Source organism: Chinchilla lanigera, unplaced genomic scaffold, assembly GCF_000276665.1.
Source record: "Chinchilla lanigera isolate Chin_1 unplaced genomic scaffold, ChiLan1.0 scaffold00009, whole genome shotgun sequence".
Lineage (NCBI taxonomy): Eukaryota > Metazoa > Chordata > Mammalia > Rodentia > Chinchillidae > Chinchilla > Chinchilla lanigera.
This window is the reverse complement of record NW_004955410.1, coordinates 24,113,467-24,129,110: the sequence shown is the minus strand read 5'-3', so window position 1 is coordinate 24,129,110 and position 15,644 is coordinate 24,113,467. Positions and strand designations below refer to the sequence as shown.

Sequence of the window (15,644 nt, the reverse complement as noted above, 5' to 3'; positions counted from 1 at the left end):
TTGTGGATGGTTATTTGTACCACAAAGCCTGCAGTACGTTGCAGTTCTTTGCATCACTTTTTCTAGTAACAGACTTTAGGTGGTTACTAAGAGTGTGACAGTATTTTATGTAAATTTGAATTGTTCAAATTTTAGGCAGCATAACAGAGTTACCAGTGAGATCACATTTTGAGCACAGCTCAAAAGAGTATGAATCTTCACAAAATTTCAAACTGTACCAGATATATAATCACCTCAAAGCTGGCAGGTTAGGAGAACTATAAACCAGGTATGCCCTAGGGTCACAAGCCCTGGCCTTGTTAGCTGGAAAGCAGAAATACCCACCCCGTTGCAGGGAGGGCACAAACAGCTTGCTGCTTGTATTTATCAACACAGCGGGGAGTGATTTTGCAGATCACTACGCTGTCATTTAGTGCTCAGTTTCATAATTTAAAATCTTTTCAACATCTTCCATTACATAGTCATTCATTAAGGAATAGTCCTAGTACTAGTACTGAGGAATGTACCTGAAATTCAAGAACTGAGAGTATAATTACAGCGCTATGATGGGGCAATTAGGAGGATTACAGCAACAAGTCACACTGATAACAGAGAACACAGCACTCTGCAAAAAATGGAAGACATGCTATGAAAACAAAAAGAAACATCTAAAAGGCACAGCAGTAGCTGGGTGAGATGGTGCACACATGTAATCACAGCACTCTGGGAGGATAAGGCAGGAGGGTCACAAATTCAAGTCCAGCCTGGAGAACTTAGTGACTCAGTGATACTCTTGTCTCCAAATAAAATAAAAATAACTCAATGTGAAGGCCTGGTTCAATCCACAGTACCATATACATACAGTACGCAATTGAAGTTTGAAAAAAGTTGCCGACCAGGACACATAAACTGTGAGCCCACGTGTTATCTGGCAAAAGCACCAATATTTTTTGATGATCTAAAAGGAGGGTGACAAGAGTGGCTGACAAGAATACGTGGAGTGATCTGTTCCGTTAACGCCTGCCTTGAGCTTCAGTTAAGGACGTGAAGGATCAGGTATGCACACGACTTGAGAACCACAGGCACGCAACACGTCAGGTTAGTCCCTCTGGGATTTGCTGAGGTATATCCCAACACCCTACCCTCACCCACCTTCTATCAAGGGTGTGGAAGGGTGGCAGGAAGGGAAGGAGGAGTTCTCAGAACTATAACTTATCATTCAAGAGCAGGAGGTCATTGCTTTTTCCTTGCTCCTTTTCGGGGAAAAGGAAGCAATGTTTCCCCAACCTCCACTCCAAGGTCAAGTGAGAGGAGCTGAAAATCATTCAGACACTGTGGGAGCCTACAGGAAGTAAGACTTGCATTGTGCCATGTTTGGATACCTGCTTAGGGAAGAAAGGAAGAAGGTGTAATGAGATGGCTGATCACACTGCCAAGGGAAGGAGCTAGGAGAGCCGAGGGATAGCTACTCCCCGGGGGGTACATGTGCCCCCTGAGGACTTCCGAGAGGAAGTGAGTGAAGACAGATGGTCACTGCAGGCCAGGCAGCAGGCATAATTATTAAGAACAGGCAATGAGGGGACAGGGTGAAGCATGTGCTCAGCACGCATTGGTCCCTGGGATTTTTCCCCAGCCTGTCCCCCTTGAAAAGCAACATTGGACAGATTATACCATCTCTGGGATATATCTGTAGTTGGAGGGGCAAAGAAGCCATCTCTCCCTGACTCCAAACACTTACGTGAAAGCCTGGCCCACAAATACAAATGAACAGGAATTTCCAACTAGGCCCTGCTTGGCTGTTTTTGATTTATTCATTTTTTAAAGGGAAAGGAGGACCAGGAAATGATGCTGCTGCTGGCCCGACACGTTATAAAGTGTAAAGAGAAGACAGTGTAAAGAGATTCAGTAGGGCACCTTTGGGATTAATGATTGCTTAATTAGCCAGTCATACTAATGCTTATTTTATTTAAAGAACTAGGAAAAAAGAAAGAGAATGAATCCTAGATACAGACTTATGCATCTCTATTCTAATTTACACAGTGAAAATCCACTTTGCATTTGGATTTGAAAGGGCTTCAGAAAAACCTACCTGAACCTGCCTACGATGCCCTCTACCTCATCAAGTCTCCACTGGCCAGTCCAGAGGACCCCGTAGGGGAATACTGCAGTGTAAGTGTGGGTTAAAAAGCATATAATTGTGTGTTATGTAAATATGTAAGGGACGGATATAGTGGGTTCCTAGTCAACCGATCAGTGGAATTTTATCTGCAAAGCCATCTGACAGTTGCCATAAATCCACAAAAACAAAACAAAAAACACAATATAAGTGAACCCTCTGAAACAGTGCTGAAGTTGGCCAACAATTCTACTATTAATACAACAATTTCATTTGCATTATAAGCAATACAAAATAGCCACCCAAAATTCAGATTCCAACTGAAGTGGTGAACAAGAAGGAAATAAGCTAAATACTGTGTCCAAGAAACTGCAACATTCAGGAAACTACAGTGTGAAGACACACATACTCCAGAGAAGATTGCAGAGAAGAATTTTTTCCTGAGAAAAAGGACATGGACAAAACTCCACAGTGCTCAAGTACAAGCTTCAGCTTCAAAATAATCAGCAACATGCAGTTTACTCTGGGAGTAACCATGTATGTCAGCTTTTGCAAGTGAAAAATGAGCCGGAAATGGTGGTACAGGCCTTCCAACACTGTGGAGGCTGAGGCAGAAGGGTGGCGATTTTGACCCCAGACTAGGCCAGTTAGCAACTTAGCAAGACTCCCTCAAAATTAAAGTAAAATAGTTTGGGATATAGCCCAGCGCAAAGACCCTGGGTTCAATTGGGAGTACAGGGAGGAGAACAGAGGGGAGAAGAAGGGAAAAAAGTGAGTGGGAAAAACTGAGTAGGTCTAAAGGGGAGAGGACCTCTTCTCAAAGTTTACAGGAAGAAGTATTTTAGAATCTACACAAAGTTTATCTCTGAGCTCTCAGAGGACAGAGATAATATCCGCTTTTATTTGCTTTAAATACTGACATGGGAATCAGCAAACTGGTGGTTATTTTTGTATTCACAAGAAAAATAAAAGGTTTGGACTGAAATTATACAAATCCGACTTTGCCAAAGCCAAAAATTAGTCTACCTTAATAATTACAAAGGTCTCCCTAGAGCTGAGGAAGTAGTACCAGGCACGAGATTCTTCCACCAGGGAAGCTACTGACCAGGCAATGAATGCTCCAGAACCCTGAGGTATCTGGAGCCTGTATTTCTTCTGGACTTCTTTACTGAACACTGGGCAGCTACTCTGCTGACTTTGGATAGCACCATCTCTGATGTCCTTTTGCTGCATGAAGAATTTTAATTGCAGATTTCCTAATTCCTGGCACATGTGACAGGACAGATGGCATCTGATAATGACAGAGAAACTGGGGCATTCCTTAGCTAACACAGTACAACACGAGACTTTCACAAAAACATTACCTGTTTAGGCTGGGCTCCCTTGGAGAGAATGTCAAGCAAGTCAGCAGAGGAGATGAAGTAAAAGCGAGGAAAAGCTATCCGTTTGGTTTCCAGGTATCCAGCAAGTGCTTTCTCACAAAGCGAAAGCCTAGATGAATGGAAAGTGTTTTTGAGCACATCTTGGTCACTCAGTCAGCGACACTTAACAGAACAGACTTGCTTCCTATTATCTGGCCATTCATCACAATGAGCTCACTGTTGGACAGGAAGCAGCCTCCCTCCTCCTCTTTGATGCTATCATCCCGCTCACGACTGATGCACAAGTGAAGCCAAGTGGAAGGGCACACGCACACACGCATGCATGCACACACGCACCATTAGCTGGGGCTAAATATAGATCAGACTTTGTTTATGTCACTCGTTGCTCCTCTTAATGAAGATGGGGCTTGGCATTGCTCAATCTAGCATAAAATGCATCAGGAAAAGGCCTAGAGTGTTTTTCCCAAGAGAATATCCACAGAACCCTCTCTCAGATATTCAGAAGCATGGTAAGATCCAGAATCATTTCCACTTTATTATCCCTATCCAAGCAAAAGTGACCCACAGCCCAGAAGTCCCAGAGAGTACTTAATGGCTACACACATAAGTAAATTCTATAGACAAATTTTTTTTTGTTACTCATCTACTCATTCTAAAACAAAGTCAGAATATTTTTGTGGCCACCAACTATTGCAGAATTGTATGTAAAAAGTACTTTATAAATGGCCCTTAAGCCAAAGATTTCAGATATGCTAAGGATAATTTCTAATGAAAGGAAAATATGCTAAAGAACCCAAAATAATCACACAATCCCAGTTCCTGAGTAGGTGCTCCATCAGTATTTACAGAATAATTGATGAAAGAATTGGTCAGTTATGTTGATTCTCTTAATAAGAAAATATTTTTATTTTACTGTTATAATAGTCTTTTGGGGAAGATGGAATAACCTTGAATTTAGGTTAGCTCACAATATATGTACCGCTTAATATGTAAAAGGCCACTTTGAGAATAATAAGCAAAATTATAAAATGATTTAGTAGACAGTGAATCTACAATAACATAATATTAAATACTACTGCATGAGGGAAATTCCATAGCATTATATAGCAAACTGATTATTTTATATACCTGCACTTTATTCTTACCTGTACTGTAAATCTTTAAGTTTTTCATAGAGATGAGGTCTGCAAGTTGCTTCTAGGACATTTTTTGTTTTGGCTGTTGTGAACATTAACTCCTGCATGAAAGTATAACATGAACATTAGGTATTTCTTTTCTAAATGTTTCATCCATATTGGAGGTTAAAAAAAAAAAAAAAACAAGAATATAGCTACTATGAGACAGCAAGGATAAGGAAATTTCTAGGGATGCCTGACATAATCTGTCTGCTTTTGCTTTCAAAAACAATCCATAATCCACAGTTTTTATCAAAACAAATGTTATGGAGACTACCACCATTTTAGGACCAGACGGAATCTCTCTTTTCTAAACTAAACAAAAAATAATAGTAAAGAGAAATGAAGAGGGAAAAGGAAAGGGATTTAGAGGGAGGAAAAAGAGGAAGAGAGAAAAAAAGAACACATGCACAGTATCTTAAAGAGCATATGCATATTAAACAACCTAGCCTTTTAAGTTAAACAAATTACAATTCCTCTGGGAGTTGTGCTCTAGGCAGGAAAAAAAATGTAACCCCTATTTTCCAAAAAAAGTACAGCTACTATTCTCTGTTACAAGTCTCTCCAATTGCTTATCATTATTATGAGTATATCTCCATGTGTTCTCTATGGCTCTCATGGAAAAGAAAAAACACACAGGGAGTATTATTTTTCCTCTTCTCAATTTCTGGCTTGAAGCGGGATCTATTTGCCCCTACTCTGGATGCTGACAACTGAGGGCCTGTGGGACAACGATGTATGAGCTAGAATGGCTTTTACATTTTAGACAATGGAAAAATATCAACAGAAGCACAGTGTTTTAAGGAAGTTGTAACACTACATGTAAGTCATGAGAAATTCAAATTCAGTGGCTATAAAGTGTACTGGTGTACAACCATACCAATTTGTTCAGATGGTGTCTATGTTTTCTTTCATGCTACCATTGCCAGACTGAATAATTACAGAGGCTACATGATTTGCAAAACCTTAAGTATCCACATATTGGTTGTTTATGGAAAAAGTTTCCTGACCTCTGCTCACTGAAATGAAAAAATAAATCCTCATTTTTATAAATATAGTACTCTGAATGAAGGTCCTTTACAAAATTTCTTTCATATTATTCTGAAAACTCTCATATTGCTAGCCTAGAATGCAGTTTCTCTCTTATGAACCTTAAATTCAGCATCTACTCCATTAAATCTCCTGGCATCTTCCACGAGCTGGATTTGAATATCTTCTGAACAAACAAAAATGCTTTCCAGGTGAGACCAAGTTCGCTGGACTTCCATCCAAGTAAAGATGACTGAGTCTGCTGTGTTTAATTTATTCTGCCAGCTTAAGACCTGCTCGATGAAATATTCCACATACTTGCTCTGAAGAACAGTCTGCAACTGAACCTAAAAGGGAGGCAAAAAATTTTAAGTAGCTGCTTGGTGCATGAAGAGGCATTGTATCTACTTTGTGTACTGCTGAATTCTTGGATCTAGGATACAATACTCAGAAGAGCCTTTCAATATGCTTTTACTAAAAGGCGAACCAATGGCAGTAATATTCTTGTCAGCCTTTTTTCCAAAAGAGAAAAAGATAAATATAAGCAGCTCCATTTAATGTGCCTTCCACAAGTCGACTATGAATCTCCTTGCAGGTAGAAAAAAATATTATGCACTAGGGTGCAGTTTTAGGAATTAAGCTATTCTTTTATCACTTTCTCCCTGGTCTCTACCTGTTAATCATTCCAAGATTGTGTGCACACTTGGATCTCCAAATAAGGAAAGACCCCTCCAGCCTGCTAGGCCTTCACTGCCATTTCCCTCTCTTTCCAGGTGACCACTCTGCTCTGGGCTCTCATCACCAGGCCTGGCTTCTGCATCCTGCAGTCTGCCACGGAAATCTCAGGAAGCCCCTGAGTAGAATGGCTTCTTCTCCTTCACTGAACAGGTAAGGCATGGCACTCTTCTCTGGGGGCTGGGGACCGCCCCTTGGTTCTGTGATACTGTAGTGTCTTGTTTCTATTAATCCTCATCCACCTACTCGCTCTCTCCCTGCTTTTTTTTTTTTACATCTTTTGTTCACCAAATGCAGTCTTTTTAAAGGCTCCATGCCCAGGGAGCTTATGGTCTTTACAACTCTTTATCTAGTTTACCAGTTCTCAAAATATTAACGATGATCTAACCTTATGCACTGTGCTCCACTCAACCTCTGTGCTGGGCTTTGGTTTGACTTTCCACCTTTATAAAAATATCCCTCATGCTAAATACACCAAAAATTATCATATCCCCTCACCATACCAGTTTCTTTTCCCAAGTGCTTTATGTATAGTGACTACAGTGATTACTTCCCCTGGACGGCTGCTGGTACCTTTCTTCTCCCTTACATCCAAAGAGACGCTGACCCCTATAATCTTAGAATTCAAAACCATACACAATTGCGCTCAGTCCTGTCTCTTCAGCTTTATGTTTCATTCTCACACACATACACACACCCCACCCCCATATTCCAAAGACACTATACTCCTAAAGTGATCTCTGGCCGGCAGGTGCTTTTGAGGATGCCAACATGCTAACACTGCCCTCACTGCCTAAATATCTTTTCCTGAGAGCCATGCTTTGGTAAACGCCAGCCTATCTCGCAAAGCTGAGCATAACCACCGCCACCTTTTCAGGACTGCCTTTGACTTTTCACTCTGCAGTCAGAAAACTTCTACTTCTTCTTGGACACCCTGAATTCCTTGTCTCTTTTCTCAAGCGCAAGTTCCTTCAGAATACACACTCATACTTTGGGATCCAAAATGGTACCACGCTGGAGCCTGTTTTTAGTTGACACTCAACGAATGAACAAGCGTATGTTGAATATCATGTCAGAACTTGGAAAAAATTTTTAAAAATCATCAGTTAAACTTAAGAGTCTGTAATAGAACTGTCCATCTCACTTGGTTGTGCTCCAGAGTTTCAAAAAGGTGTTCATCAGACTTCAGTAGTGGAATACTTGTTCGGCAGTGCACTTCATAAGAAAACTCCATGGACGCCCAGGTCTGGCTGATTTCAGTAATAACCTAGTGATCAACAACATAAATTAATTTCTGTACACAAAAGTTTAATTTAGTGTAAATACCTAAGCTATTATTTAATGTTTTTAAAGTGTTTTAAAAAAAATTTTTTTAAAAATATTATCGAATATTACTGGCCTCATTTTTTTCTCCAAATAATTTATGATGATGAAATTTGTAGAGTGAATTCCATCACACCACAGAAACATGCATTACAACAATACAAAACTTTTTTCATCCTTCCCTGAAACACACTGTAAGAGCAGGAAAGGACTCAAGTTTATCTCCCAGTGTAGCAGACGTTATTTGCAAATTACCTAGCATAAGTGAAGTGACAGGCAGTGCTCTCAGTGCCTAAGTGTCATCTCTCTAGACTTGTTTTTTCATTAGAAAATGGGATAATCTTACCTTCTTCAGAGGTTTAAATGAGTTAATATAAATAAAATAACTTGAGTGGTGCTTGCTACAAAACAGAGGATGTAAAAGTGTTTCTTGCTAACATTAACTGGGTCAACCCCTTGGTTTTAAGCCCTTTCTGTGACTTACAATGATTCTGTTCCTTCCTCGAGTCACTCACTTAACTAGCAGCAGACAACAGATTGGCATTTGTGTCTCCGCCTTCCCAGACGTCAAAAGAAGTTCTCCTTGAACCGGATTCTATGCTAATGACAAAATTACCCAGTAGAAAAGACGCAGGCCTGAAGACACTACCTTCTCAGTGCCCAGCTCTTTCACGGCTTTGTCCACAATGCTTTGGACCTCATCTTCCACACGGTGTAACTGCAGCGCTAACAAATCTGCCAAAGTTGTGGCTTCATTTATTGAAAATGTAACCTGATTAGGAGGGGGGGATAAAGGTCAAATTTACATTCACACATACACTAACAGTTCCTTTCACCCGAGGGCCATGGGATGTACTGTAACTAAAATATACCCTGGTCAGCTACTGAGATACCTCCAGCCCTGAATGGTGTGGGCCATCAGACTCTCCTTTGTAACCCACAGTTCCTGGGCTGTCACCCTCCAGAAGCCAGGCCAGGGGTTTCTGCCATGCTCACACCGCACTACTTTCTTCTGTTTCGTATCTTTCCCTTGTCTGTACATTTCTTATCTCCTTTGCTCACAAAACCCATTTTAAAAGAGAATCTCATTGTTCATGTATTATAATTCGGTTGAAATCCCAGGAATCATGTAGTAGCTCATTTGTCTTTTCTTCCTGAAGTGCCCTATTCACTGAATATAATTCCCACTTACTTCCGTGATTTAACCCAGTTTTATCAATAATTTAATCTTAGCTCCCTGGCACAAAATACTTACTCATAATGTCATTATTCATATTTACCATGTGAAGAAATAATTCACATTTATTTCTTCACTGACTTGTTGGCTACCCACCCCGCTTCTCTTCACCTCCACGATATCTAGTTAAGGAGTGCTCAGTTCTTTCTGTACCCAAACTCATCCACGTCGCTTGTAAATGAGAGCTGATCTGGCCACACAGTTGCAAGAAAGCCATTTCCTTTATCATTCTTGCTAAGAATATCCAGTGTCTGCTTCCTGGAAACAGCAGTCTTTTCTGGCTTGCTGTAACCTGTTTCCTTACCATCATCCATCTCTCTCCATAGAGGAGACGAATATGTTTTCCAGGATTGAGGAGTTTCCTGATAAATAAGACTTTCAGCGCTGACACCTGTACCTGGAAAGTGCTGGACAAACCAGATGGGCTGTTCACCCTATCCCTGCATTGCTTCTGACTTCACTCAAATCTGATGAGAGCCGGGTTTGTCCTAGAGGATAATGAGCAGGGATGTGTAATGAGGCAGGCCTTCATAGTTAGGCAGTGTATGCCCTGGACGAGAACACTGGCCCAGGGGACAAATGGAGACTGAATCTAGTTTCTGCCCTGCTGCCCTAGGGACAGCATGGAGGGAGTTGCCTTTTTCTATATCATTTGCCTGAAAGGCTTTTCCTAACTTGCAGGAAAGCATAATATAGGTCAAATGGAGACTGCAGTAAGGTAAAATTTTGGGGAGAAATATTAGGAGGAGGTGGGAGTGAGGGTACACACTCAGCTACATATCAAGAGAGCCAATGAAGATTTTCTGAATGAATAAATTAAATCATTTACAAAATTTACATAGTTAATGTGGGAAATACACCAACAATAATAGCATCAGAGACCATTTATTGAGCGCTTATTACATATGACCTAGGTAAACAGAAATAATGCTTTGCATGCAGTCTTGGTGACCAAACTGGAGATGCTTTATTCCATAGAAAGGACAATTGAGATATGACAATCAAAACCGAAGATGCTAAAGTCTGTAAATGTTAGGGTTGGAGCCATCAAGTCCAGGCTGTTTCTGGTTCCTGCCTCCCAATTCTGCCAAGGCTAAGTGACTTGACTGAGACCACTTAGCCAGTGGGAGGTAAAGGGAGGTGGGTGTGAACACTAAGCTCTTCGGATGTCCAGAGCTGTCTCAAGAGCTTGACCTCTTGCATGTGACTAGACTTTTTCACTTATTCCACTCCATCTCAGTGACACTAATCAAGGAATAACACTCGTAGTCACAGCAATACTACATTAATGAAACCCAGGGTACTCACCCCAATGGCTGTCATCAGCTGGTGCCAATGCCTGTCCCTGAGGGCGGGACTCTGTAACTCTGAGATGGCTCTCAGGAAGGTTGTCATGTCCTTTACAGTGCCTTCCAGATCTACATAAGCATCCCAGACACGGACAGCTTTATCCAGTGACCAGATTTCCTAAAGAACAAAGTAGAAAAATACCAGCTTCCCAGATATACCTTGCCTCATTTAAAAGAATAAACACACATTTCCCCATTCTTGGATTAAGAAATAGAATGAATATATTTAAAATCCATAGACTAAGGACTAAAATCAGAGACCTGGAAAGGGATCTATTCATTCATACAGTTTGAGTCCACTATGTACAAGCTACCTGGATACACTGGTTTCTTATTCATAACAGCTCACTGGCTGTCCCATGTAACATCAACTGTAGGGAAGTGACAGAGTTCACAGGACATATTCCTCCAACACAAGTAAGTGCAAACTGGCATAACTATCTGGGTTACTGAGAAGTCCATTCTAATATCTGGCTCATTTGAATGGTTGCTTTATAATGTCGCATATCTGCATCTAAATATTGCAGTTTTAAAACGTGTTAAATAGGGCCTTTGATTTGGGTGTCTGCTCGGCCTACTGAACAACATCAGCAATGGTGAACCAGAGAACCCATGCAGCTAGATTTTAGCACAGAGAAAAGGATAATGCCAGTTGTCTGAAAAAACATAAAAGACCTACAGTTGAGAGTGAGGGCTGCCACTCTGCACTGGGACAGTCCAGTGGTACAGGAAATAAGCAGGGGGAATGGAATGAGGTACAGTGACCTCATGACATCCAGAAAAGTGAAAAAAAAATTTAGTTCGCGTCTTTGGTACTGGTACAACATGAGAGAACAAACTGGGCTGGAGGGGGGTTAGAGCTGAGTATGCAACTGAATCAGGCACAAGGATACTGTATACTGGGATGGGAAGAAAGAAAAAAGCCTCCCCTCCTTTTTTTTTTTTTGAGACAGAGTCTCACTGTATTGCCCAGGCTGGTTTCAAACTGCTGAGCTCAAAGGATTCTCCCTCTGCAGCCTCCCAAGTAGCCTGGACCACAAGCCCATGCCAGCATACCTGGCAGGCACTGTCATTTTTAAACCATATCAATCTAGGTGTGGCATACTGCCACGAGTTGCCCCAAATTCCAGAATCAGATACAAAACACTTACGGTTATTAAGAACAGAAATCGAAGGCCTAATTCATCAGCCTGAGCCCTGAGCCTTGGTACTCTGAACCTTCTTCCCCATTCCAGACAGAGGAAGCAAGTGATTATGGCTACTTCTCCTAAGTTCATTAGCCCTAATATGCTTTTATCAATTCATTCACAGAAAGGCAGGCTTGATTAGAAGTGCAACTGGCTGAGAGTGAAAAAATACTATTTGACATCATTCTATTTGATGTAAATAAGGTCATGTAGCTGAACACACCAGATATTAGGTTACGGAAGATGGAAGAAGGTGGTGCTGAGAAAGATAAATTGTTGTAATAGACAGTTATGGAACTCGCCTTGGCAAACCTTCGGAGTTCTACATCCATCTGTTCCACATTAATCTGTCTCCACTGGGTTTTAGTCCAATTATCAATGCTTCTCTGAAAACGCGCAAGCAGATAAAAGTGTCAACAACATTTGGTGAAAGCTAGTCTCCACAGCAAAATATATAAACTGATGATACACAGTGACTCTATCATCCCGTGGAAAGATAATTTTAAAAATATTAACCACACTTGTCAAAACTTCCCTGTTACTAAAACAAAAAAGTTGTCAGAACATGTCAAGCTTAAGGCTAAAACATGATGATATATTAATTTCTCCTGGTAATGATAAATTCCATATATGCAGTCATTATCATTTAATCCTGTGTAGTTTGAATAAATTGAAAAGTAAGTTATTAAATAACAGGTTTCTATGATCCTCCATGTAATATATAATAAGCTTTCACAAGGTAATCTTCATCCATTATAAACAAAACTTTCATTAACCACTTTTTGACTATATTTTATATCTGAATATATTTTTACACGGCTTTCAGCTAACTTTAGAAAATTATGTATAATACATGTTGCAATGTGCCTCGTTCCCCAGACCTCATTTTTATTCTTAAATTTTTAATTTAACTAACCACATACAAATTAACTTCATTTTAAATAAGGTTTTATTTATATATACACACATATAAGAATAAACATGAATGTATGCATGAATTTGTATGCACAGGTGACCATGTATATGTACCACATATTTATACATTAGTTTTTATTTATATTCTACGTATCTCCTAAAAGGATGTGGGACAGTCAGTTTGTTACACAAAGTTTCATCCTGAATTAAAGACAGAAACAACTGATATAAAGCATGTCATTATTCTATATAACTAATAAGCACTGTAAAAGGGAACAGAACACACAAGCTGGGGCCAAAGCTCAATGGTAGAGCCCTTGGCCCGATACACAAGGCCCTGCATTTGATCCCCAGCACTGCAAAGAAAACAACAGAACACACAAATGCACGTTCAGACTTCACTAAATTCCTACTAATTTCAGACAGAAAGTATTTGTTTTAAGCAAAATAAATGTATATACAAAAATTTATTCAACTAATTTAGTGTTCATTAACTGTGCATTTTAAATGACAATATAGTGTTTTTTAAAACAAAAAATCACTGCTTTAATGACTAAGCTTACAATAAATACAATTTTTTAAAAAAATTTATATTCCTGGACTAATTTTACTAACAGCAACACATAAATCTGATGTGTGTGTATCTCAAGACATTCAGACAGAATGATACAGACACTAACAATTTCATGTTTATGTAAAGGAGCTATTAAAAGAAAAAAACAAAGAAACCCATGTTTTCTAAAAGCATATCTTACCCTAACATAAATGATGACATCCCAAAGTCCTTTGAGCAATCGTATTTCTTTGCGACACTGCTTCATCTGTTTGTACTCTGGAAGAGCCACTTCAAAGAGGCAAGCAGAGTCCTGCATCTGCACCATTTCTTGTTCTAAGGCCTCAAGCTCCTGATTTGCCTAAGGAGAAAACACACATCTGCACACAAACCACCAGATAGAGAGGCCGTCTTGTCCTGTAGCTCTGCACATTTCAACACTTCAAACTCTGATTTTAGAAAGAAATTTTTTAAATATCTGGAGGATAATTACTGGTAGCAAATAGAAGGCTTTTGACCAGCAAACTAATATCTACTCAAAAAGTGAGAGAAAAGATTAATACATACAAGAATGTCACCAATATTTACCCTATACTCCTATATCAGCAAAAGTTGCTCTGGCATTGGATTTCTATGAATGCAATAATTCTTGTCAACTTTGTGCAGCTGGGACTCTGTCCAGTTGCACAATTCCTGTACAGTTGGGAACTTCACTGGGGAGCAAAAGATCAGGCAGGCACTAGACATTTCCTATGTAATAATAAAGTAGCTTTTTTAAAAAATGCCAATTTAAAAAATTACCCCAAAGTTTACCAATAGTATAAAAGGCACGTGAGAATTCATAAAGTAAAACACCAGACCAAAAAACACAACCCAATATTAAAATTTCACCTTATGATCATCTCTGCCAAAGTTCATCTATACTCTCATCTACGCAGAAAAATTTATGTTTTACATCACAGATGTACAGGCTCATTTTTCCTTTCCTGGTGAGCAAACTCTCATATTTAGCTTTCTATTAACAAAATAAAGCAGTATGCAAGGGGTGATGGAGAAATACGGTGAATGCATAAATTTAAGACCAAAAACCTATTACAGTAAATAACACATTGGAAGAACAATGTGATAAACATGTTCAAAGTGAGGGGGTGGTAATACAAATATTTTGAGGGGGACTAATAACAATATGTCTTTTACTGTGATAATTTTTTTCTTTCAACTTTCACCTTATCTACATGGTGAAAGTTTGAAATGTACAGAATCTGCAAGGCAGAAAAGCCACCCCCAGGTCCAACAGGCCTGATGCCCTTTCCAAAGTTCTCAATTCTAAGCTCAAGTTGTTCCTTTTTGATTGATCAAGTTTAGAAACTACACTAGGTAACTAGCTTTGCAAAAAAAAAAAGAAGAAAAGAAAAGAAGAGAAGAGAAGAGAAGAGAAGAGAAGAGAAGAGAAGAGAAAAAAAAGAAATGAAAAAAAAAAGAAAAGGAAAGAACTGGACTTTGTTTTTCTACTTTACATTTTCTCCCACCTTCTTCCCAATATCTAACAACTTTAATATTTAATTTTCATCTACTTTTTAATTTTAAAAAACAATAAATGTTTTGCTGTCCACATTAGTTAAAAAAATTTTATTTAGTTATACAACATGAGTCATACTTTGTGGACTGACTCAAGCTGATTAACATATGTATTACTTTATCACTTCATTTCCCAAATATATATATATATAAAATATATAGAATATATAAAACCTATCTTAGGGATATATAAACCTATCTTATATATCTTAAGAATATATAAAACCTATCTTAAATAAAACATACTGTTATTGAACTACATACAGTCCCCATGCTGTACAGCATATTCTTGCCTTGGCTCTGCAGGGGATTGGTTCCAGGAACCCCAGGGAATGCTCAAGTCCCTAATATAAAATGATGATTAGGCTAAGAGCATACATTTCATCCTTTTTATTTATTTTTAATCATTTTCTGATTCCTTATTACTTATACTAATTCCATTATTCCTATAAACATATACCCATTTTCTGATTAAACGTATTATCAGTTCCAGAAATATATATCCAGTTATGTTAATTCAACTGGTTACCTTGTCTTCAGCTATGAAGAAACACTTTACCAAGTAATGTCACTATTAAATTTCTTTTTAAAAGAAACAAAGGCAGCATGCCACATCCTCCCCCTTACTCTTGGAAGGCTGATGCTTTCTGACCTGTGGAGTGAGTACTATGGTCTACCGTACCAGCCCAGAACAAGAATACACATGTCTTTGGTTGAGAGCAATTAGATAAACATCTGATAATGCATGCTGAGAAAATAATTTCAAAAGAAGTTAATCAAACCCTACTATATTTAAAAGGTCCCTCCAAGGGGCTGGGGATTTAGCTCAGCGGCACAGCACCTGCCTGGCAAGCGCAAGGTCGTGAGTTCGGTTCCCGGTACCGGAGAAAAACCAAAAAAATAAAAATTAAAAAAATAAGAAAATAAAAGGTCCCTCCATGCATTCTGCAGGTACAGGATAAACATCATCTCCTACTTTTAAATATGTAACTATATGCTATCACATATCATAGAAATGCTAAGTTTCAATAACTAACTGTCATAAAAGCTTACATACAGCATTTTCTTCAGTCAAGTAAAAACCAA

The 15,644-nt window shown here is 39.1% G+C and overlaps 1 protein-coding gene across 2 annotated transcripts in view; it reads right to left on the bottom strand.

Annotated features, from left to right (window-relative positions):
* The window catches only part of Dnah11 (dynein, axonemal, heavy chain 11), a gene marked incomplete at its 5' end in the record, with an annotated part of 307,294 nt that overhangs the window by 223,516 nt on the left and 68,134 nt on the right, over positions 1 to 15,644 (bottom strand). For both annotated transcript variants that reach the window (XM_005377377.2, XM_005377378.2), the window contains 8 exon segments: positions 3,460 to 3,586; positions 4,623 to 4,714; positions 5,804 to 6,028; positions 7,561 to 7,683; positions 8,389 to 8,511; positions 10,285 to 10,443; positions 11,815 to 11,898; positions 13,183 to 13,341. In XM_005377377.2, coding sequence (XP_005377434.2) covers positions 3,460 to 3,586; positions 4,623 to 4,714; positions 5,804 to 6,028; positions 7,561 to 7,683; positions 8,389 to 8,511; positions 10,285 to 10,443; positions 11,815 to 11,898; positions 13,183 to 13,341 — 1,092 coding nt within the window.